The 26,187-nt window shown below is 39.4% G+C and overlaps 1 protein-coding gene across 4 annotated transcripts in view; it reads left to right on the top strand.

Moving 5' to 3' along the window:
• MLLT3 (MLLT3 super elongation complex subunit) overlaps window positions 1-4,843 on the top strand; it is a 121,684-nt gene extending 116,841 nt beyond the window's left edge. For all 4 annotated transcript variants that reach the window (XM_027881860.1, XM_027881859.1, XM_027881857.1 and 1 more), the window contains one exon: window positions 1,289-4,843. In XM_027881860.1, the coding sequence (XP_027737661.1) occupies window positions 1,289-1,420 (132 nt within the window). In that variant the 3' untranslated portion in view covers window positions 1,421-4,843. The remainder of the gene's footprint in view (window positions 1-1,288) is intronic.
• Window positions 4,844-26,187: the final 21,344 nt, after the last annotated feature.

Raw genomic sequence — 26,187 nt, 5'->3', positions numbered from 1 at the left:
GGGATGGTTGGAAAGACTGAGAAGAGCAGCAATGTTCTGTTAGTCCATGACATTACCCAGAGGCCCACTTCAGGACAGGGTGCCTTTTGGTGTGCTCTATTGGGCTCTCACATAAGAGATTCATAGCTGTAGTGCGTTGGCACTGTGTTAGCCATCGCTGACAAATCATGCTTTGGCTTTTCAAGATGCTTAATGTTTTTTTCTAGGGAAGTGGACATCCTAGAGCTTAACATATCTGGAGTTACTTTTTACAGCAATTCAGTATGAGCAACGGTGATTCTTTAAAAATGTAGACTATAACTCAGAGACTAAAAATGTCACTAGAGAAAGACACAAGTTAGGTATGCACTGTTGATTTTACAAAATCATAGAATGGTTGAGGTTGGAAGGGATCTCTGGAGGTCACAGGGACATGTAGAGCCAGCTGCCCAGGACTGTGTCATGTGACTTCGAAATATCTCCAAGGATGGAGACCTCACAACCGCCCTAGGCGACTGTACCAGTGCTTGGTCACCCTCACAGGAAAAAGGTGTCATCTGATGTTCAGAAGGAACCTCCTGTGTTTCAGGTGGTGCCCACTGGCCCAGGTCCTGTCACTGTGTACCACTGGAAAGAACCTGGCTCTGTATTCTTTACACCCTCCCTTTAGGTATTTGTACACACTGACAAAATCTGCTCTGAGCCTTCTCTTCTCCAGACTGAAGAATCCCAGCTCTGGGAGCCTTTGCTCATAGGAGAGATGTTTTAGTCTCTATTCTTCTCAAGAACTCCAAACAGCTCTTCTGTTTTCTCTTCTAATGAAAGCTTTGTCATTGCTAGGAGTCTTTTCAGGGTTGATCTAGCTAAAAAATTTCTGTTACTCAAGAAATAACTACTAGTACATGAACTAACAATTCATGTGAGAGCCCTTAAATGTATTTTTTGTTTGATATGGAGTAGACTCTGAAAGAATTTATTTATTTCCCTTGCTTGCAGAAAGGCTCATGCCTATTATTTCCTAATGTAACCTGCTCAGCAGCTATGCACACGGTAAATGTTTGACATTATGGCTGCTGATGATTTAAAAAACAAAACAAAACAAAACCAACCAACGGAGGTACTGTAGTTTGGACAATAGTGCATGCCGGAAAGGAACTGAGAGATAGAGGTGGTGGTTTAATGTGCAAGTATTGGGGCAGTTGGGCTCATTTGAAGCCTCTCAATCAATGATACTCAGTGGCACGTTAATATGTTCAGTAGGCATGCAAAACTTCTGGAATTTTCAACTGCATCTTTTCTTTTGTTTCAGATAGTAAATCTTATAGAAGAAACTGGACATTTTCATATCACAAATACAACCTTTGACTTTGATCTTTGTTCACTGGACAAAACCACAGTCCGTAAACTACAGAGTTACCTGGAAACATCTGGAACCTCCTGAGGATTCAGCATCTGGCTGCATCAAAATACTGCTCTTTAAATGACATATGTAGAATGATGCCGCCAAAACCGAGGGGAAAAAAATTAAGCAATCCTCTTCAGCTTTTATTTTTCCTTAAAGACAGTCATCATCTCTTGATAAGGGAGAAGAAAAGTGACCAGACTCAGAGGACCACTCTTTCTCAAGAAGAAAATGCTCTGGAAGAGTTTGCCTGGATAGCCTTGAAAAACAAACACAGAAAAACAAACAAAAATACTTGTTCTTATTGAATGTGTATGATATCATGTATCTCTCTCTGTGGTGTTCAAGTCCACAAGATGAATGCATGTTCAACACACTGCCTTATTACATAACTGATCTATTTATTACTGCATACATGTATCCTAAAGTCCATGAGTCATTGAGTGACACTACCAGATGTTGCAAGTAGTGGGATTCTATGTGTGCTCTTTTGATGCAGTACTTTCACAGGCCTAGTAACCTTATTCATGTTAAAATGCCACTTCTGGCTTTCAGTATCAATTAAAACACTACGGTCTTGATTCCACCTCTGCAGTTCCAGGAAACAAGATACAAACTTAGTGACCAAACAGTGGTTGTATATTTCGTTTCCTGTACACAGTGGGTTGGACCACAGCAAGTTGGACCGCAGCTCCTTGATTCTGTCCACTTAGTAATCTTGACCATGGTAAAAAAATGCACCAAATAATATCACTTGACTTGCTGTCTAGCCTCAGTGAATAAACCAATAGGATTTTGAACAAAAAATGTAATGTATACTGTCATGAATCTGGCAACTTTTGCAGTCTACATTCTTGTATCTGTTGTAATGTTACAAAATTAAATATATATTAGAGTGAAAGTGTTCTGCAGGATCATCATAAAAGAATATACTGGTCCTGTCCTTAAAGAAGATGTTGTAGAAAATTCTTAATTTGGAGCTATTTATTACTATAAATTTCAACACACTTCTGCTATCAGTGTGCGACTCACTTCTACCATAAAACTCTTTGCATAAGGTTTTTGTTTGCTCATATATTATATGGTCTGCTTAGTTCGTTTTGGGGATTTTTTTTCTGATTTTGCTTGTTTTTTTACAACTGCTAAATTAAAACCTTTTATTTTAAAAGAAATATGTTATACAGTTACATGATGGAATAAATACATCTATGATATTGTCTGTGTGTGTGTTTATATATACGCGTATACTGCACCTGTACATATGTATATGTATATATACCCACACACACATACATGCATATATGCTTTTTACACTTGCCAGATTTTGGTATCTGTTCAATAACTTGCTTGTGTTTCCAGAAGAACTTCTTGTCTATAAAAATGAGTATTCTTTCATACCATCTACTATTTCTTAAAATCAGGATCTTTTTTCATGCATGATCAAATGAGAGGATGTGTGCTCAGTTTCACATCAGTGCTTCATGCTCTCATACTGCTGATGGTTTCTTGGTGGAATCATCACTGTTCTATTAGAAATCTAAATTCCTAAAAGAAAAGAGAAAAAAAATTAAACAATACTTCTGGATGCAAAGGTTTATTCAGGTTTACCAGCCTAAAACAATGTATCTTGTTACTGGACAGGCCAGTATGTCGTTTATGCTTATATGCCACGTGTAGTCTCTATGTGTAGAGCTGAACAGTAGTAGCTTTATGACTTACTGTTTCATGTGCACAGTTTGTGCAGCACTGAAAAACTATTGGGGTTATTTCTTATTCAGATAGTAAATCTTAATACTGTTTCTTTAAGTCCAAAGAAAATTTTACACTTTACTCTTTTTGAAAGGGCACGATATGTATTGGCTGGGGGGCTTTTTTCTTATTTAAAATGTTGTTCGATCACACTCCGCAGGAAGTCCTTCTGGGCTTCCAAAGAATAAGTGTACTTTTTCAGTAATGTTATGACTCTTATTGATGATTGGCATGAAGCATACTTGAAACGTTATGTTGTTCTTTTAAGTCCATGTCTTAATGTGCAATTGGGGAGGGGTGAAGGAATGGGAGTATAATGCTAACATTACTATTGACAGAAGGTTGGTGATAATGGGGAAGGGAATAGGGGTGCATGTGAAGGGGATAAACTTCAATTTTTATTGATTGTTTTATATGAAAATGTTTGGAAATCTAAAAGCAACCTTAAAAATCTTTGGTCTACCAATGTGTGTTCAACTTTACTGTCTTTTAGTTATACCAGATGTATATAGAAATTTGTCCATTTTGACTTTTCTAACTAAGTCTTGTGGTAAAGACTCATTGAGTTTCAGAAGGGGATACTTCTAGTACGACTATTGCACTGTTTTTTTAGAAATGGTGAATTGAATCATTTTGTCCTTTAAATATCAGATAAGCTTTATTATACACTGCAAACAGGGGTGGAAGAAAAGAGAGACTGGGAGAATAGGTGTAAAAGGGAGAAGAGAGCAATTGCAGTATCAAATCAGTGCTGAATTTCATGCAAACTGTGGATTGTACTTAAACTCTTAAGTTTTCTAATTCACTGGGAGAAAGAATAAAATAGACTGCAGGTGTCTGCTGACTTTTTCATGAAATTCTGATAGAAGTGTAGCTACTAAGTTTTGAGCTAAATTTAAAAGTTAACTGGTTTCATCTAATTGTGTACACAGAAACAAAATAAATCCATGTTCACTTAATTTCTGACATTCATATTTCCCTTAAAGAAAAAAACAGAAGATACCTTCCCAGACTTTAATGTCTATGAGCATTGATCTTTGGGGTGGGTTAAAGTGTTTTGGCAAACATTTTGGAGTTTTACTTAACATCAAGCTATTTGAAACAGTTATATGAGAGAATTTGGATTAATTCATTGCAGTGACCAGGTGGAGGTTAGCAGTAAGTTCCAATATCTAAAGTAATTTGCAGTGTGAGTCACTGTTACTAGAGCAGTAGTTGTATCCAGTAGCAAAGACAGTTTTCATCTCACAAGTAACTTTCCACCTCAGAAAGTGAATGTCCAATTGGGTAAACAAGGTTTAATTTTTGGTATTTTTTAGAAATCTGAATCTGCTGAGAGGCCTTACAAAAATTTCAGCATCCTTTAGATTTGGAGGCCATCTTAGTCCATGCTAAAGCGAAAGAGCAAGAAAGAAGGAAGGGGTATACACTGAAGTGAAGAGAGTCTTCCAAGGTAAAAGTAAACCCATGCTCAGTCTTTAGCCTTTGGACTCTAGGAAGCAGTTGATCATTTCTCTCTGGTCATTGGTCTGGTCTTTTTAGGAAAAGTCTATGTTTTCAATTCAGAAAGAAAGTACACAGAGTACAATGCATTTGGAGAGCCCTGTATATTTCTATTGAAGTTTCTTTTAGTCTCTGGGAAGGAAATCACAAGTTCTTGGGTTTTGCCTGACCCACTGTGTTTCTTTCCCATTCTCACAGTGAAATAAAGTACTTTCACAATCCATTTTGAGTCCTTGGTCCTTACTTGGTAACATTTTCCTTTCTTAGAAGCTATACCAGTGTTTTGGGCTTTCTGAGTGATCTGTTGATTTCAAGACCCTTTACTTAGTTTGTAAAATTGATGGGAAAGCTGTACAATTGTTTGAAGTGAAAACTGCCCCATTCAGTTTGTGTATGCAGACATTGCTCCAGACGTTGCTCTGATGATAGGTTTCACTTCATACCATCTTTGTTCATACACATCATATCTCATCTTTTACTACTTGCAGTTTAATGGCAAACTATCTTTTAGTAAACTCTTATTTCAGTCTATAGAGTCTGTTTTGTGTTTGTCATAAGTCCATGATTTGCAGGAATTGAGCATTAAGATGAAAATTTTGTCAGATTTTCATCCATAGTCGAAGCTAGCAGAAACTGCAAAAATAAGCAATACAAGACATGTTCCAGAGTTTAACAAGTGTGAGGCTGTGTTTCAATGGGCCTCAATAGTTTTCTTAATTGTTAAGCAGTGTACAGTGGAATGCAGTGTACACCAGGAAGCTATTCTGTAGACTATATGAAGAAGCTTTACTTCTGGGCGTAAAAGGCTTACCAGCAGATAACAAGAACTAAAACCCATGTATCTGCAGTGCTTTTCTGCATGCCTGGGAGTTAATCAGTACATTAAAGCTGCTAAACCAATGGCATTTACAAGGCTGGATCTGTGTCTCGGCAGATAAACTAACATCAGAACACAATCATATATCTTGTATGTGACTGAGCAGCAAGAAGTGCCACTAACTAGACAGGAAATAGAAGTATTACCACAGTGAGAACAAAGCCTATGGGGAGGAATGACAGAAAAAAAGTGTGAAGAAGAGATGCTGTAATACAGCTGCCTTTGTTCGCTACTGTAAAATCTGGTGCAGTTCTTGCTGACTAGGGAGAGAGGGAGATTGAGATTGCAGCATCATTCAAAAATCTAAGCTGTTTTATTGTTTGAGTTGCAAATGTCTGTTTCACATTTGTTTCAGTGTTGCATCTGACTTACAGTCTATGTTTTATCTCAGCCAGATTGATTGTACTGCAAAGTGATAATCTTGCATTTTTCATTTACTTTTAATTTTTCCAGTCTGGAAGTTTGAGCAAAGTCAAATGTAGGCCTGTGAATGCAGCAGGGGATGTATTTTTTTCATCATTCAGTATAATCCTGACTGGAAGTAACTGTTTGCTCAATATTCCATCAAATGGGTTATGCATTTTCTATGTTCCTTCAGAAAACTGATGCTATAAAGCTGGGTTTTCTGTTCATAAATTTTACTATTCTCTGCACAGTAAGGAATATATTTTATCATTGCTCACAGGGAGACAGAATGCAAGGTCTGAGTCCTATTGAGGAAATAGTGGGTTTGTGAAGATGTCAGTTAAATTTTTTAAGTAAGATCTAGAAAGAAATCCTGTCTCTTTAGGGGAGGGGAAAAAAGGAAAGGAAGTATTTGCTAGAAATATTTCTACTCTGATAATGCTGATTACATTTCCCTTTCAAATCCGTAGGCATCTAATGGCCAGTAAAGTGACGACATACAAACCATTAGAGAACCAAAGGTATTGAAAATATAAGTAAATTCTATTAAAAGCCTGACTGTAAGGAATAATATGGTTGTAATGCTGATACTGCTTTCAGTGCAGGGCAGACATTCCTAGCACATGTGGTTTGTGTATCCTTGTCTGACTGGGTGGTCTAGAAAGTGGTGCAAAATGCCACAGGAGGGCTTAGTTTTTGAGTGTTGCAGAGGAAACATTCATGATGGGCTCAGCCAGCATCACGCAGGCTATCCAAGATGAAGCAGTTTTCTTTCAGCTTTCATGAGCAGCTAAGTTTTTTCACTTTGCCTATTTACCTAAATATTTCAATTCTTTTTTGCAACACTATTATTCCTCCACTGTAAGTTTCATGCTTGCTAGGCTAACCTGGTTAGGTTTGGGGTGGAGTTATTGTGATGTGGTTGTTACTTTATTTGGGAACATCATAAGAAGACATGGAAAGTGGAAGGTGCCACCCCTAACTGGCTTTCAGATAGAACAGAAACGATTAATCACCAGCCTTTAAACCTGACCACCCAACAATTTGTTACACATGTAGCTTTCTTCCCACTCAGCCCTCATGCCTGAACCTGAATATGAAAGTACCATGGCAGAATCTGTTGAAACTTAATAAAATGGAGGTAAACTACATCCACTGCTCTCTGTTTTACTCTTGGTAAACACACGATGTCTGTTACTTGCCACAGCCACCAACTTCATGTGCCTGGAAGAAATTTCCAAGAGGATTGATTCACTACATGAATTTCCCATGGACTGAGAAGAGGATAACTGGCTGGTAGTTTACCAGATGAGCCTTCTTTTCTGTTTCTAGGGAATGGGTACCACATTTGCCTTTCATCCAAGATGTTAGGCTGAGGTGTCAGCCAGCTTGCTTGGCACCTTTGGATGTGTCCTTTCAGGTCCTGTGCATACATGGGGGGCAAGATTTCTCAAGAGATGTTAGAAATCCTCATCTCCGAGTACCTCCTTTCTTCCTTGAACTCCATCCCTAGACGTAGAGGCTTGGGAGACCATATCAGCAAAGACCAAGGTGAAGAAGACACTGGCCATCCCACAGCCTTATCCATGGACATCTGGATAATTAGGAGTGGGACAGCTATCAGACTATAAATCTTGATCATATAGTCTGACCTGTGGCTGATATGCGGTTTGGAGTAGGAAAAGCATCCACCATCCAGTCTGGGGTATTTCTTCTCTTGAATGGGGATGCCAAGCAACTAGTTACAAGGATTTTCTGGCTCTTTCTATTGTCAGAGCAGCACAAAGGGTCTGGAAGAGAGCTGAGGATGCATTCTTTATTGAAAAAAAAAATAATCAGAGATATTATTTAGTGGGGTTTTCCCCCCCACTCTACCTTAAGACAAGTGCCAGAAAACTAGGCTAGTTTTTTAATGAAACAACAAGGAACACACTGATTTATAAACTTAAAATGATTAATCAAACGCAAGGGGTTTTTTAGCAATGAATTCAGTGTAACATAAAGGGTTAGAGAGAACTGTGGTCTTCTTTGAACTTTCCCTTGAGGATTTAGAAGAGATTGCACATAAAAACTTCTGGACAATTTTTCCTATGTTAGGAAGTTCTTCCAACAGCAAGAATCTTTGCCTTAGTGACTTCTTTTACCATAAAAGGTGAAATGTAAAACTGTAGTCAAGCCATAGAAAGACCTGAAGAAATCCAGGCTGATGACATGATAAGTAGGAATCTTAAAACCCAACGGAAGTATCTGTTTGGCTCCAGGTGATCTGGTGAATGAGTTTTTGTGTCATTAGTGATCATTTATGGTAATCATCTCTATAGCATATGCTGAATTTCTCCTCATGGTTGTTCCCAACTGTATGTAGCTGAACAACAGCTCACATCTGAATGACATTTGGTTTTAATCTGAGAATGCTACATGACAGAAAATTGTCCCTGGTTCTCTGTCCCTAAAATCAGTGACCTTCATTTTAATGTCCAGTTTGGGCTATTCAAACTATGTACTTTTAGTTACTTTAGTAGCAAACTGAATCGGAGCCCACTTTTCCTTCAGAACCTGCAGGGCATGGTTTTCTTTTTCCTTTAACTGCAACTTAAGTTTCTAATTTAACTGTCTGTTCTGTGCTTAATTTAGGTGTGTAAAGTGTATAATATAGTATGGATATGCTCCCTCCTTTTTTTCCACTGTGACATTTGTTCCTCTTACCAAAGCACTTTGTTAGGAATCACAGAATATCTTGAGTTGGAAGAGACCCATAAGGATAATCAAGTGCAACACCATGCTCCTTGGAGGACCACCTAACACTAAAGAATTAAGGGCACTGTCCAGATGTTCCTTGAACTCTGATAGGCTTTGTGCTGTGGCAAATTCCCTTAGGAGCCTGTTCCAGTGCCCAACCACCCCGTTGGTGAAGAACCATTTCCTAATGTTCAATCTGAACTTCCCCTGATTCAGCTTCAATTCCAATTCCATGTGTCTTGGAGCTGGTCTTCAGAAAGAGGAGATCAACATGGTCCAGAATGGTTCTGAATGTCTGAAAAAGCTTGTCCACATTTGACCTCTAACCTTCAGTAGAAGCCAGAATGAAGGTAAAACACTTCAGTTGCCACTGTATCTCAAAACTGACCATCTTGTCCTCAAGCACTGAAAACTCAAGTGAAGTGTGTTCTAAATTAAGGAGTTACAGATGTCTAGTTTTCTCTAAATTGAAAGAAGATCAGGGACCATTAGAAAATCAGTGAAACATTTAACACATGCTGCTCAAATATGGGGCTCATCAGAGAGAATAGAATAAATGGGTAAGATACCCATTTGCAGTGTTGGTGCAGTCTAAAGGGTACAGGTACATAGAAGAAAAAGAAGTGGAAGATGCTTTGTTTGAGGGTGTGAATAGTTGTGACACCAAAGTTGAAAACTATTTAATAATGCCCTCTTGAAATCACCAGCTCTTTCTCCTGGAGGGAAAAGAGGCATATGACATGCCCTCATCAAGGAGCTGTGAAAAGAACAGAGAATACTTGTCTTCACAACTGTCCTGCCTGCAGGCAAACAGGCAGAGAGGAAAGGCACTGTCTGCTAACAGGAAGGAGGGAGTGAGCTCTGGTGCTAATTGCTTTCAATGGGAATACCATAAGGAATCGTTAGGAGTGAAGACTGGGCTAGAGACAGTCAGGAATGCAGGGTGTGCAACTTGAGGTGAGGGAGGATGGGGGATTAACATTAGTGTTAGAATTTACTTTCATTAGAAAAGAAAATCAAAGGGCTGGTGTGGATGATAGTGTGTTAATTTACTAGTTGGAAGGAGTAAGAGGAACATGAACCAATATAATGGGGTTTTGTGGGGCTAATCTTCAGAGAGAATTTGTTAGTTGAGGAATATCAGACGTAGTTTTGTGCACACTTACAAAATCCCGGTACAGTGTTTCTAAACATGAAACTCACACAATTTTGCTGGTGTTAAAAAGCTGACACACAAAGCAACCTGTACTCTAAGAAACTGAGTCAATATAGAAAAATGACAGGTTTTCTTTACTTGTTGAATGATGGTTGTGAGGAATAAATTTCCAAGAAAAGCAAGTTAAATTCATTTGATGAGATCAGGATATATCGGTTTGTTCCAGGGGAGGTGAAGATGCCAAAGAAGCAGGGTGAAAAATTTCAAAAGTAAGCTTTTGGGATTTTTCAGGAGATTTAATATCTTTCCCTCTCCCTAAATTTTAGTATGCTCTTGCCTCTGATTAACTTTTTGCCCCGATGTGTGTCAGAACAATGGAGCCTTTATTAAATTCTCAGCAGAGCTACTGATTCATTGTATCCTACTTAATGTCTATTGGTAATCCTCCAGCTTATCTGTGTTTTTTTTTTTTTCCTCTTTTTGTCTTTTCCTTATCAAAGTAACAGAAACAAAAAAATAGCACTCAGACATTCTGCTTTGTATTTCAGAGCCAACTGCTAAAACATGTTAGAGAAGCACTTTCTTTTTAACCAGTTTAACATACTCCATATTGAATATTGGCTTTAAAAGCTTCAGAAGCATTTAAAAGTCAGAGTTTGCACTCTCTTTTCTAAGATGAAATAAAAGCATTATGGGTTTTATACCTCACTGTTCTTCCACCTCTGGAAGTGGACAGGAATGACAACCATTGCAAAGTTTTTGCCAATACAATGTGGTAAAATTTTCCACAGTGTATGAGTGACATTAGGATTGTTTCTCAAAAGGGTCCTTGAGTCACTGAGGCTTTTACTCTGTTTTATGCTCCACACACATAAATATTTTATGTGTCGTTGTAGTGGGTATCAATTGCCCAAACTGTGTACCATAGTGTGGGGCCTGTACAACACCAACGATGTGCCTCCTACTGGACATTAAGTTGCCTGAGTCTGCAGCAATATTGGACCAAAAGCTCTAACCTCAAGGAACAAAGAAATAGCAGTAGATCTCAATATTTTTGATATATAATCCTCACAACAGTCCCCAGAGAGTCATGATAAACCATCAAAAAGAAGAGCAAAGAATTCAGCCACAGCATGTCAAAATTTATTCTTCCTGTATCACAGGGGGAGTATACAGAAAACTCATTCAATTAGCTATACTTTCTGTACAGCCTGCATTCAAGATTTGCAAAACTACTGTGAAAGGTAATGCACCTGTTTTGTCTGCTGGTTTTTGCCTAAAGGTTTGGGGAGTTCAGCTTTTTTATTAACATTTCTTATGACACCAAGCCCAACCACTATCCTTTGTTAGTGAACACTTGAAGATCTGGGGTTGTATTTTCTTATTATTGCTGAAAGTGTTAAAAGTTGATTGCATATAAGGAAATCTTTAAAGAAAATTTAATGGTTAATTAGTAGTTAATGATTAATAGTGTATTCTCTTTACAGCATCTAAAACTCTCAGGCGAATTAGTTTCGTCTCCAAATTTAGGTAACTAAACACATGAGTTTTTATAGATTTGCAGAAAGCTACAGTAGCTGAAATAGGTTCTGTGAGCAAGATGTTTGCTTTATACCCTACAGCTTCAACTGAAACAGTTATTAAGTCACTCGTTATCACTCAGTGTAAATCACTTTTATAATACTTTGAAGATTGAATTATCACTTACACAGCACTGTGAGTAGGCACAGCACGCTCCATGAGTGTCTGAACCTAATGGAGAAATTCACCATCTAAATAATACACATATATATTTATACACAAGAAAATCCCTTAACAACAACAAAAAATGGAGGTGCCCAGGAGCAATTGCATTGAATTTGTTGTAAGCAGTGCACCAGATTCAAAAGCACTCTTGTACCAGGGAAAGTTAGAAATGCCAACTTATTTAATTTGTGTGCTGTGCTTTTGAAAACAAATAGATTAACTTATTGAAACAGAATCAAACACTATTCTCCTTTAATGAATCTCCATTTGCTCAATGTCTGTTGGCTTTACAGCCCAGGTCTGATTCCAAACAGTGTCATACCATCACAGACCTTGGGCTGGAAGCGTTAATACCAAACTGCATTCATTGAAAAGGTCTGCAAGGTAAATATTTTCACGTCTGAGACTCAAAAGCTGATGATAGTTAGACATCTTATCATGGAGAAGAGCAGTTTATGTTTCCGGACATCTTCTCTTGTCACCCATTTGAGAAGGCATATCTCACATGTGGTCAAAAGGATCCCCTTTCTTTGCACGTGCCCCATAAACTGTTCTCCTGTCTCATCGCAAGTCCTCATCAATGTAGGAGATCTGAGTAGATTTTGAAGTGTTCAGGGTCCATGCAGTGATTTCATCTTCCAGTTACTACAAACCTGGTGCTACAAACATGTGTTAGAGTATAAAACAGCTGCCATGGGAAGGTTTGTGGATTTTTTTTCCCCTTTCCCTTATGGTGCCTTATGGGACCAAGGTCGTGGATCATTTATGTAGTCAACTCAGGTTACAATTTTTTAAGGATTTTGAAACCTTAGGACCGCAACTACTCTGTCCTTGCCAACTGCTTTCTACCAAGTTACCAATCCTGCTGAGTTGATAATATGTTTCCAGCTCACTACAAAGTTTGGTGAAGAGACACAGATTTACGTACAGCAGCACTAGGTGGGTAGGACTGTTGTAACATAATGCTGCTTCCACAAGCAGCTTCTCTCTGACTGTCATCAGACTCTTGGTTTTTCAGTTCTAGTTTTAGTATGGTAAGACAGAAATATTCCTTTACTTTGCAGGGGACTTCTGAGGTTGGTTTTATTATTAATAAAGTTAATTAATAAAATTATTTACAGTCACTCAGTTCTTTCTTTCATTGCTTTTCCATTAAATATAGTTTAGAAGTATTAGGTGTGCTCAGAAGAGCTGCACAATTTCTCAAATATGCTACTGACTCTGCAATAGCTGTTTGGCTAGCTGTCTTATCCCATGGTGCCCAGTCACTTATTACAGCTGCAGAAGTCTTTAGAGAACTTGCAGCTGCCTACTGTGGTTGTTGCATCAGATGCTGACTCTGAACTCCTAAGCAGCAATATAGGAATGTAGAAGGCACATGATGCTATTAAATGTTCAATAACTTTAAAGATTATATGTTGCCAGTCCCAGAAAATAATTCCTGCTGGAATTCCCTATGATACTGAAAAGTGAAAACTAAAGGGAAAAAGGATTGAACAAGTAGTGTACTTTTGCAAGTCTGAACCTGTGTGTAAGCCTAAGCATGTATTTATTTATGGCACTGATGAAATATGAATATCAATAATCTGCTAATTATTTGAGGGATTGTTTTGTGACCCTCTCCTCTTCAGAGGTATGCACAGTATGTTTTCTGAACAGCTTTATGACTGAAAATAGGCAGTAATTAATATTTTTTGGAGTCTGTACTTTTCAGACTGGGGGATACTTTGTGGACCCACATTGTGACTGGATGTGTACATCCCATCCCTCTTCTGCGAAAACCAATAGCAGAACGATACATAAACACAATCCTTTAAGAAAACAAAGCTTTGCAAACAGAGTTTTAAGCTAGTAAATACTGAGGTGGTTTTTTTTTTTTTTCATCTTCTATGCATACTATCCAAAAGCACACAGGACCTCTGGTGCCAATTAATCTAACCGGTTCACTTATTTGGGCAATGTTTTCAAATGCCACTAAACACTCTCAGGCTTTGGATGCAATTAAAGGAGATGGTTTCAGTAGTTAAAAAGAAACAAAAAGAAGCAAAAAGAAAAATTAAATCATATTTAAATGTCTTTGTGAGAGTTCATGAGTAAATATGTCTACTGTTTATACAGATGCATGTGCAAATATGATTCTCTTACCATTCTGGAATATTAAATAGTTTCAAGACTTTTGTCTTTCATTAAAAAATTTCTTTGAAATATTACACATATACTGGCTTTTTAAAAAGTTAAGATAGTTCTTTTTTCTAGCACACTTTGTTTTCCAGTCTTGATTCCTTTCTCTCCCCTTTTCCTTTGGTTCTTGTCTTTGCTATTATGTCTTGCTCCTGGTTCAAAGACCAGCATGGAAGCTGTCAAGCAGTACAGTAACAGTGAGGTGGAACAGAATGCGTGACTTTCTAGGTCAGCTTTGCATTTGCACTTCTTCAGCAGCGGTGGGCTGTGGACATAAAATGGACAGTACGACTTTTAAAAGTCTTTTAAAATTGCTGTTTAAGGAAAGTACTGGCCTATAGGAGACCAAAAATACTGTCTTGTAGTATCCCAGACAGTGAGAAACTGCAAAACAAATGCTACCACCCTCTCTTGACACTGCTAGTCACTCAAGTGAGTGTGTTGTCTTGAACTCACTTGTTACCTGATGGACAACATCAATTCACACACCAAGGCAAGCTGTTTCACTTTTTATTCTAGTTTGTGTGAAGTAGGGAGCTAGCTGGTAACACATAAAAGGCGGGCTCACCAATCATCAAAATCTGTCCTGGGTTACACAAAGACTCTGGTATCCACCTTTTCTCTTTTCTCCAAATATGCCTACTGATTTAGGATGTGGGGAGGGACTTATGGATGTTACTCTCCCTACTCCTAGTAGAGTAGGAAGACTGATGACTCAGAAGATGTGCACATCTGCCACCTTATGCTAAGGGCTAAGTATTGTTTCTTTGTCCTTACACAAATCACTCATCTGTGATAACTCTCAGGACAAAGCACTCACCATGACCTGAAGATGGACATAAGGGATCCACCTGTGCTTGGAAGGTGTCAAAGACTCTCAGAATGTCCTGTGATCCAGTAATTAATCATCCAGTGAAGAACTCCCTGCCCCAGGGGAGGTACCGGAGGCATTCCCACCTGCCCTGAGCCCAATAAAAGACCACACTCAGACTTCATTCAGCAGGTCAAGGGTCTCCTTCCCTCACTCCATGGGACTTCTACCACCCAAGCCTCCACCACCACGTCAGCAGATCAGGACTCCAACCACCATCAGCGTTGCAGCAACCAGGTCTCATTGCTGGATCTGGCAGGTGTCTTGTGGTGTCTTGTGTCCTTCCACCTGCCTGCTCCACCTGCCTGTGCCAGCACTGCAGCCTCACTCCAGCACTGATCCTCCAAACAACTCCTGCCAGGTTTTAATGGGTGGGGAGCGGTCAACCACTATCTTGTTTTGGTCTAGTGGGCAGGAGCTTGGGAATTTTCCTGGTTAGCTCAACTCAGTTTTAACAGTATTAGTATTCTTCTTGATAAAGAGATTTTTTTTTTTCATTTATATCCAGCTGTATTTCACCCCTCTCTTTCTCTCTCTCTCTCTCTCTCTCTCTCTCTCTCTCTCTCTCTCTCTCTCTCTCTCTCTCTCTCTCTCTCTCTCTCTCTCTCTGTATTGGAGAGAGCCAGGGGTATTGAATCGGAGGAATGAGACTTCCATCCAAGGTCTCTGCCCCTCCAAATTGTCTCAAACTGAACCAAAACTTTGCACTATTCATACATTTTATTAAACACATTGGTTATGGATTACATACCTTTTTTATTAATTAGTACTCAAACCCATATTTGCTAGTTACATCTCTTGCTTCTCATGCTAATTAGTCCTCATGTGCAACTCTTCCCTCCATTTGAGTCTGGGGTCCCTTTTGAGTAGGTGGTCAATGAGCCGATGGTCGCGATAACCTACTGCCAGAATTACCTTTTCCCTGGCTACTGCTCAGTCCTGCTGACTTCACTCCTGGTAGCTCTCGTTTAGACAGGCCATTCACCTTGGGATTGTCTTCACTTTTCCTTAAAACAAAAGGTTGTCCAGGCATATAATGTTTGTAATGCAATTGTTTAATTGTAACTGTCCAGGTATAGCTAGCTACTGATTAACAACTAAAAAAAATTGCCAAGTTGTTTAAAATCTTGAGTGGCTCACATCTTGAGAGGCTGAATATCAAGGGCAGAGCTGAAGGCTGTTCAGACTTTGAAGAGACTGTCTTGAATAGCTGAGGCCTCCAGCCTGCTCCCTCCTCTGCATAGAGGTGCTTCACTTGTGCCAGAGAACGCCCAGCCATGCATGACCAACCACTGCAAGTAGGTGTCCAAAGAGCTGTTTGGAGAACTAGTGTCACTTTCCCATCCCATGTCCTGGTATCCTCAGGTCTGCAGCTCCAAACACTCACCAGCATGCTTTGCTGTGTCTGACACTGTAATCTGAGGAGTGCTCCCATGCTTCTCCCATTCTCCCACCCTTACTCCCCTGCAGGCTCTGTGTTTCTTCCATGGCATCCCATACATCTAAACAAAACTAAAGCCTGAGTAGAAGTATGAAGATAGATAGAGACACCAGGTTTTAATTTAGATGAGATGCAATAACTTCATAGTGGAAGAAAGGTCTCTCCTAGTCTGCCACTGACTTTGGCAAGGATTTAGAAACTTACAAGTCGCTAATAATTAAAAGCCCATGCTTCCAAAGAGCAGTAAAATATAATTGCAGCAGAAAACTAGGCAGATGGTTTGCTGAGTGAAATTTCATTTTAAGCAAATGATGCATAAATAGGTACAGCAGAAGAGAAAGTTATCTCAGCTGACTGCATTTTTTTTTGTCCTCTAGTTTTCTTTTACTGGGCAATCTTTTTATGAATCTTGTAGCAACACAGTAACATAGAAATGGAGATTCTGCATATTTGAATTTAATGGCAAAAAATCACATCAATCTACTTATAGGTAGTTTGAATAATGTGAGTAATTCTGTGCCAAGAAATGTCTTATGTCCCCCTGTGTTATTCCCTTTACAGCAAGTGAGAGTTCATGGTCTAAGATTTCCTAAAATGGAATTATATACCTAGAAGCTTGCAGTATGCTTACGTTTCTCTTCAAACTAATGGCACATTGTGGTTGAATTCAATTAAGCCTTTTCTTCCAGTCTTTTCAATCTTCAAAACATCTTTGTGGGTTTTGATCTCTACATAGCTGTGTTTATGCTGATTAGATTCAGCCCTTGTCACTGGAGTACAAATGCTAAAATAAGAAAAACGATGACTTGAATGTTGCCCCACGGCAATATTAAAAGCAAGATAGCACCACAGGGGTTTTTGTGTGTCTGTGTGTCTTTGTATATATGTGTATGTGTGTGTGTGTGTGTGTGTGTGTGTGCGTGCGTTTAAAAATCCACTATATTTTCTTGGTTACATGCTAATTTTCGCCACAACCTCTTAAAAATAATGTGAAGTGAAAGAGTCTCCCTTTTTTTGCTTAGACGAAACTAGGAACCTATAACAAGACCATAGGGAGTCTGTAATTATTACATTAATACCCATATGCTTATGATTATGCATATACATCACGCTTATGATACCAAAACGCTTGTCAGACTGAGGTGTTTACAGTCTAATACCTTGTTCACAGGAGCCACCGAAAATCCTTGAGAGGAAGGTAAAGGACACAGCACAGCTGACAAGTGAGAATTAACTAGTATTTACAAGAAGTCTGTTGGTTTATGAACCCCAGACTTCAGGACACAGATTTTATTTTTACTCTTTAGCCAGTGTGGTTGTTCTCCTCAATCATTAACAATGCACAGGAATGTCTTGGCTAACTTGAAGAGTGAGGAATAAGACTAAAAGTAGGAAAAGAAGAGAAAGTGAGTAAAATGAAGAGGGATAACTTCCCATCTGCTTGGTTTCTTCTTTGCCTTATTGCAAAAACTCTGTGAAGAATAATGAAATACACAAAGCACCCTAATGAAAAGTGGCTTCACAGACCACTTTTACGTCCAGGAGCCTTCATCTCTAACGAAGGACTGGCTGATCAGTTTGCATGGGTCAGGCCCTCAGTCCTGTAAAACCAACTGTCAAAGTTCTCAATGTTCCCCATTAGGTATGCCTGCATGGGGTTGTTAGTTGTCTTCAGCATCTAGCTTCACATTTAATTCTTTTTTTTCCTATTTTTAAATTAAAATGAATCTCTTTTGCTATGGATCATAATGCAAAAAATTGAATGAAACAGACATCTGCACAGTGAATAACAGTACTTAGGTTTTAAATTCCCCTCTAATTTTCAGCCACCTCATATTTTATGAAAATGGAGAAGATTGGAGACACCTGCACAGGGTTTGCTTTTTCTTTCCCAAAGAAATACACAGTTGATTTGTCTTTTCAAAACGTCACTCTTTTTTTTTTATATTAAGACAGTCAAGGAGCCATTGAGACAAAGATATATGAATCATGTATCTTGAATTTTAAACACCAAACATTCAGAAGCAGTCTTATTTCAGTATTTTCTAGTGCTAGTGGCTAAATGTGTTACACCTTTTGAAGTCACTGCACACTGAGGAGTAAGCAATATTGTTATAGAATCACTTGGCAATCATCACGCCCAACCCTGTGGAAAACCCAAATAGAAACACCACAGAAAATGATCACCAAAGCAGGATGGAATTATATGATAAATAAAAGACCTGTGAATAGTTTTGGCAGTTTTACTATAACTATTGGGCCTAAAGCATTTGGCCATAAGTTCAGTGAAACTAGTTACAACATTTTCAAGGCTTTCCATCACTTTTGGGTGGGGTATGAAGTACTAATGGCCAGTCTCTTCGCGAACGAAGAACCGGGGAAGGTCTTTCCACCTTCCAGCCTGCGCATTGGATTTTTTAGGTGAGACACAGTGTGCGCGGAACTGAGCCCACCCTTTAATCCTGAGGTTCATCTGCCGGGGCCAAGCGAGCTTGGACGGTGGCAGCGAGGTCCTCAGGACGTAGATGGATTGCCTTACAGGGCTAACGAGCTCCATCTGCCCGGGGAGTGTCCTAACCGGGAATCGAACCCAGATCTCAGCGTTGACAACGTTGTGGTTTAGCCACTGCACCACCAGGGACACTACAGGGTATGAAGTACTGTTCATCTGAAAGGTTAGGTTTCATTACCTCAGTTTTAAATAGGTCCATGCAACTCTGCAAGATGTAATACCGTGTTAGAGCTAGATCTTTCAAGACCATTCATTACTTCAGAAAACAATTGATTTTTGTTGATACAGTAAATTTTCAGGGTATCTGAACATTAGGCTTCACACAGCAAATAGGTCTTTTAAAATAGCACACTGAAGATCACCTAGACAGTAGCAGTGACAACAAGGAGCAGAGCCATGGACTTCGGGCCTGTGGAGTATCTCCACCAGATCAGAATGTAAAAATTGTCTACTATGAGCCGTTTCCTCCACACCTGGCTGATAAACTGGCTGCCCTCTGATAGATCCATTCCCTTATAGACGTCTATTTGCAAATAAAGAAACCTATAAATGTTAACTGAAATGTGGGAACAGTTGGAATGGCTTATAATTTCATTCTAGGGAATAGACTGCAATAAATCAAGGTTAGTAGTCAGTAGCCTGTTACTCTAAATGCTTCAGAAACAGTCTTGCAAGAGTGTTTATACCGTCACTTAAGACAGTTATTATTCACTGAGATACTACCTTGTGGTAAGTGTGAAGTATGGATTCAGCAGACCAATTAGAGAACTTGAATGCTAGCTTAATGTTTTGTCACTCCATTTGTAGAACCAGAAGGAGCTATTAAATCACCAACTCTGATCCCCCGGTGAATGGAGATGAAAATTTTATCCAGTTAATCCTGAACTGAATCTAACAGAGAGCACAATACCACATCTGCCTGGCAAAGCACTGAGCTATCATTGTACTTCTTGTTCTGTGTTGATCTGTTTCAGAAACTGAAAATAAGAAGCAATAATATGCAATGTGCTTTAAAAAATACAGATGTGACAGGATGAAATGATATGACCTTATGACTGTGTGAATTTCTGTCCATACATGTTTAATAGGGTTGGTAATAAATGGTGGTGCTGCCATTGAGAGGATGTATTGGATACCATCCAATGACACGTGGAAATGGACAGACAAGATGAGAGACCATACTTTCAGTTCCCTCTGAATATATTTTCCTACAAAAATCATCTGCAAACCTATGCTTTTCTACATGGCAATTCAGAATGGGTATCTCTAGACATACTCGAAAGGCACTGTCCAGCACACACTGCCTCCACTCTGCAACATTTTTGACCCTTACTGATTTAGATAGCCTCTCTTCCTGGCAGAAGACCTTGCAAGTCTTCCCCTATTTATCTTCTGCTGCTCACCTAGCCCTCATGTATCCTCTAAGATATGCAGTGAATCCTAGTTGTGGACATCTATCATAGCTGAAGGCTGCATTTGGATCTTTCTGTCAAGCATCACCCTCAGATAATCTATGTTCTGCCTATACAACTTCCCGTCATACTTTAAAGGGAAATGATATGCTGGGCTTTTCTGTGGTGCTATGCACTGTTCAGCTGCTGAAATCCTGTATCGCAGACTTTATCACATTCAAACGCTGGATAAAACGACTCAAAACTCCAAAGTTAAAGTACACTAATGTGGCTAGTACCCAGACAATGGAAAGAGAGTGCAATTCTCACTTGAATTTATTCAGACATCTGCAGTAACTTTATGAAAAACTGATGATGATTGGTATTTACTTCTTAAAATAAGATGAAAAATTGAAGAGGTCAGACTTAACCTCATAATGTCTGAAACACTCCTCAGGATTCATGTGGGAAGTCCTAACTCTTAATTTACATTTGATGACCTTTTTCCTATACTACAAGTCTTTCTTAAAAAGTAGTGAGATGACTAAAGATAACATCATTTTTCCATTACGTACTCCCTATAACTCCAGTGCTAGCAGAAGATGCAGAAATTCAGCAATTTATTAAAAAAATTGCATTAATTTTAGCTACCCAGCTATCAACATTACACTCAGTAACACTCATGACCAGATGCATAGTAAGCATGATGAACTGAATGAAAGTTTTTGAAGAGCTGACATTGAAAACAGTCTGGGAACACTACTTGCTTTACTGAAACGCACTGACTAAAATCTAGTAGTTTCTGACTTCAGCAACAGTTTTCCTCTCCATGCTGTGCCCTGATTGTATTTCAAGTGGATGAAGCATGCAAGTCAGTCAGCTCTTTGGATCCATAAAAGCAAGAGGGGCTGTAAACTTAGCTCAGCTGTACAAGCAAACCTGCTGTCTGGCATCAATTCCACTTTGTGTAAGTAGGAAATCTGAAACTACTGCAGCCCTTATGGTAGAATACTCATGCAGAGGGGACAATGAAATGCCCAGATTCCTTATTTAAACACAAAACATTTTGATCATATTAGCCAGTGGTGTTTCGCTTTTGAAAAAGGATCCCCAATAACATTCTCATCTTCACGTTGTAACCTAATAAATGTAAAGAATTTTATACACCATATCTCTTAATTTAGGCGATGAATTTTCTTCTGCTTTGTTGTTTTTGCAGTCCCAGCTTCCTGGTGTGGGGGTGAGATGTCTTGACCTTGATATCACGTACTATCTCCTTATTCTATGGAAAAGCATTAGTAAATCTCAGTAGGAAAGGTTATGACATCTTTGAGTACCTAGGTCTTCATTTTGTTTCAGGAATGGTGAGCTACTCTTGCTAGTCCTCTGGACTAGTGCTGAGGCACATGCAAATATATGCAGTTTTAAAAATGCAGGTGCCTTTTGGACAAAACCTTTGCTATGATCAGAATAAACTGAAGTGTAAAATATATTCTAAGCCCTCTCTTAAAAATAACTGACAAGAAGCTTTACTTAAGTAAACAAAATATCTGTGTGCCTTGGCAGCATATGGGTTTGCTTGGGATGTTATATAGCTGAAATCTCATTTATTGTGCTCATTTTTAAAGTATGCCCATCAAAGTGCTGATACCAGTTTTAAATACTTAAATGTTGCATGTCAGAGCATTCAACAGTCTTATCCTGCGTCACTGTCAAAAGTGTCAAGAAAAAAACCCTTTTATTTCTGCCTGGAGCTACCCTGAGATGCAAATGCAATGGGGCTGGAAAGCCTAAGTTGGTTGTTGTTACTCAATTTTCTGCTGTATCAGAGGATGAAAGAGAATGCACTTTATTATCCTTTTCTTCACTGTAGAGGGCAGGAACAAATAGACAGTACCATACTAAAATAAAATAAAAAACCCCACCAAAACAAAACCCGAAACCTACAGGCCTGGAAACATCTCAATTGTTTTGACTTAAAAATAGTTACAGAGGCTCTTTTCTTTTTCATTGCCTCTAACAGATAAACTCATCATCCTTGCAAGCAATTCATTTGCTCTGTCTCTGTCTTTTTATGGATGACAAAATATTAGAAGTACCAATTTTGTATCCAGCCACTTGAAAGATGGTAATTTTGAGTCTCTGACAATATATGGGATCCCTCCTGTTCATCTGCAGCCACTTGGGTTCTACCTCACAGCAGACTGCTGCAGTTGCATGTGGCAAAGGCAGAGCCACCACACTGTCTCAGTCTCATACACAGGATTGTAGCAACAACTGTGACAGCTGTGTGTCTCTTGTGTGTTGTATTCAATCTGACTGCTGCATTATTATTGCTACAGCAATTCTAATGAGAGCTTTAAGGTATTGCTGAGGGGAATAAAAGCCATGGGCTATGGAGAAAAGTGCTGCAGGAATGTGCTTTTCTCTAACTAGAAGAAGTGTCCTTTTTTCTTGTTTTTTCATTGATAAGTTTTTCTAGGGAGAGTATTAAAAATCCTAATCCATTACAACTGTTTCCGCAGTAATTAGCAACTGAAGTCTTGCGTAACAGCTGGAGAAGGAAACAATACATTAGCAAGATTCCACGTTGAGGCTGTTCATCTTGGAGAAGAACAGGTTCCAGGGAGACCTTAGAGCAGCCTTTCAGTATTTAAAGGGGGTCTATAAGAAAGATGGGGACAAAGTTTTTAGCAGGACCTGTTGTGATAGGGCAAGGGGTGATGTCTTAAACTAAAAGACTGTAGATTCAGATTAGATATAAGGAACGCTTCTTTTGTGTAGAGGGTTACTGGCACAGGTTGCTTAGTGCAGTGGTGAGTGCTTCATCCCTGGGAACACTGAAGGTCAGATTGGACTAAGATGTCTCAAACAGCAGTGTCTGAGATAACGTTGCTGGGAAATCAGAGCTATGTCTTAGGTAATAATGTTTACAAAACCTTTTGTAACCAATGTGGTTAACACTGGTCTGTATAAATCTATAACTGGCTCTGTTAAACCAGCAGAATTAGTTCACTTAATCCAGCAGAATTCAATATACATGGTCTTTGTGATGACAGATCTGAGAAGAGACAATTAGCTTGGTGCTTCTCTGTAGTGACCAGTGAGAGGACCTGAGGGAATGGTCTGAAGTTGTGTTAAGGGAGGTTTAGGTTGGATATTAGATAAAGGTTCTTCACCCAGAGGGTGGCTGGGTGCTGAAACAGGCTCTCCAGGGAGTGACCACAGCATGAAGCCTGACAGAGTTCAAGAAGCATTTGGACAATTTGATTCTTGGGGTGGTCCTGTGAAGGACTGTAGTGGTTTTAATCTAGGCCTTCCCTGGTTACCAGTTTGTAACCAAGGAAGTGGCAGTGTTCCCATTATTCCATACAATTTTTACGTAAATCGTGGTATAAATAAGAGGGGAGGAGCGGCCTTCGCTCTTCTCTTCTCTTCCGCCGAAGTTCGGAAACAGTGGGTCCCTGCATTGGTCTTGCTTATCTAAGGCTGAGGCCTGCAGCATCCACTGACCTGCCACGTGGAGGCTTGGGGAGTGCTGGCCGTGTGTGTGTCAATCCTGTTTTTTTCTAAGGGATGTGGTGAGATTTGTTTTACTAGTTAATTTACTAGTTCTCGGGTTTGATTGCGTATATCTGCTCAGTGTGCTTTTTTTGTTCCCTTTTGTTCCTTTTCCCCTTTCCCTATCCCTTCGGGGGGTGTTTGGATTCCCGTTTGCTGTGTACATAGCATCTTAACTGTAATATACATAAAATATTTTTTTTTTCTATATAACTAGCTTGATTTTCTGGTTCTTCAATTTGCATAGTTTTTTTCCTTTACCCTGGGAAAAGTAGGAAGAGGGAAGAGAGGGGCTGCTACTGGGGGGGGGGGGGGGGGGGGGGGGGGGGGGGGGGGGGGGGGGGGGGTTGGGCATTTGTCAGGAAGCCAAGTCCGAACCATCACAAGGACCAAGAGTTGGACCTTGATGATCCTGATGGGTTCCTTCCAACTCAGCATATTCTATGATTCTATGATTTTATGAACTAAGAAAGGGAGTAGAAATACTACCAAAAGAAAAGAATGTCTATAGAAGAGAAAAGACATTCTTACAATCATTGTGAGCTGCTGAGTATTTGAGTGCAAGCATATCTTACACTGCATTTTGTCTAGAAAATACAAGGTAGTTTGACTGTGACTGCTATCTATCTTTATCAGAGAAATACTCTAAATTGGCTCTTCAGCTACAGTAGCTACTCAAAGAAGCATATGTGATTCCAACATTGTTTTTTAAGTATAGTGCAGTGACTCCTTGATGGAAAATGCTGTGGCTGCCTACAGAACAGGTAGCCAGAAGTTCTGCTCCATCACTGCAAAATGCTAGGAGCTGTGAATATGAATCAAAAAGAAGAAAGGAAACCAACAAGACAACCATCCCAAAGGTGTAGGCCTTATCACCCTCAGTGTGCAGTTAGCTTTGATTCTAGGGAGCCTGGGGGAGGGATGGTGCTTCAAACATTGTGGACTCTGCTCTCTGGAGGGAAAACAGGTAAATGAGAATGTAAAAGTGATAGTCCCACCTCTGGAAAACCACACTGAGCAGCAGTAGTTCCTCCCTATGATGTGAGAGTACTTTATTCAATGTGGTTCTTTAAATTCAGGTGTGTGCAAACTGAATGTTGCCTGATCCAATCTTTCTGATCATGGAAGGCAAAAGGGGAGCTGATTACAACTCACATTCCATTTTCAGTTTTTCCCTCACTCCTATCACACATACAGAGTGAGTGTTGCCTCTAAGATCTGCTACAAAGCCATGAAAAACTAACAGTTGTGTGCAGGCTGTGTTGGCTGTAATATGTTACTGCTGGAACTGTCTGACACTGTAAAGAAGAGAGAGCAGAGACAAGTAGGCCAGGACTCTGCAATGGGACCTGAGGTGGGGAACCAATCCCCACTACTTTCACTGCATGCAAGTTCTGCATCACCTCCAGAATCAACTCTAATGCTAAAACTGGGCTCAGAGTTCCAAACTCTTACTGCGGTCTGGTTCTGCTTAACTGTGGCTTAACTGATAGTAGATGGAGCATGGGGTTAAGTGATAGTAAGAAGTGCTAGCTGAAAAAGGAGCTTGACAGAGGCTTTCCCAAATTCAAGAGAAGAATGAGTCCCAAGAGTTGGGGAGATCCTTATAAAGTCCTTGCTGGAACGGCTGGGTTTCAGCAGAGATAAAATCAGAGACCAATAATATCCTATGCTGTAGGACTCTATATCTTGCCCGAGAGTGCATTTGGTCTGAAATGTTCTTGAAGTTATCTTCAGGCATACACACATATACGTATAATTCATGGTAGAAAATTCTAACATGTCAGAATCATAGTGACTTCATAAAAAAATCACACTACTTCATAATACATAAATAATGCATCTAGTGTCGAGCCCACTTAGTCCCACAAAATTTTCTTTGCTAAATTAAAGTGCACAGTAATTGCTGCTCCCTCTTATTAGCCTGAACAATCTTTTGTGCACCTATAGATCATAATATTTTGTTCTGTTGTGTATAATAAAAAGATAATGGAAAAGAAATTCCATTATATACTAGAGTTCTTTATTATTGACTGTTGGGATCTAGGACTTGAAGCAATTTTTTCAATTAGTTGATTGTAAGGAAAGAAATAATCCGTGCTGCATCCATCCAGTGTGAGTTGTCAGTGTGCTCTCACTAAGGAGTGAGTTTCATCCAGCCACTAAGAACACCTGTGCTCATATGAGCATACGTGTTATTCTCGAACTGAAAAAAGTCCCACTAAAGAAGGGAAGGTATGGTAATGACCTTCTGCAATGCTGAGAGAACTACTAGTGGTTGAAATGGTGCCTTCCCACAAGGAATATAAGGTGCTGAACGGGGACCTATGGACATATCCGAGTTTCCTTTTCATCTCTGAGTGTAGCCACAGCCCAGTGGGGTGATAATCACCATATTTACATGGTTACAAAAGCAACAAATGTTTATCTATTGTACAGTTTGATTTCTGGAAATAAATGGCAGATATACTGCATGACAGTGAAGGTGAAAGACTATTTGCAATATTCAGCTGTGTGTCTGTCTCCTGAACAATTTTGCCAACTCTTCATTCTTCCTTCCTCAGGAGTGATTTCATGCTCAGCAAGCCTAGTGTGAGTGTACGCCTGTGCGCACATTATATTTCATCCTAACTGTGAAAGTAGCTGACTTTTGTACTGCCTTAAATCCACATTA

Source organism: Empidonax traillii, unplaced genomic scaffold (genome assembly GCF_003031625.1).
Source record: "Empidonax traillii isolate 1590-97213 ecotype Southwest subspecies unplaced genomic scaffold, ASM303162v1 scaffold97:size1219025, whole genome shotgun sequence".
Taxonomy (NCBI): Eukaryota; Metazoa; Chordata; class Aves; order Passeriformes; family Tyrannidae; genus Empidonax; species Empidonax traillii.
The sequence above is the reverse complement of the archived record's forward strand: the minus strand, read 5'-3'. Positions and strand labels throughout refer to the sequence as shown.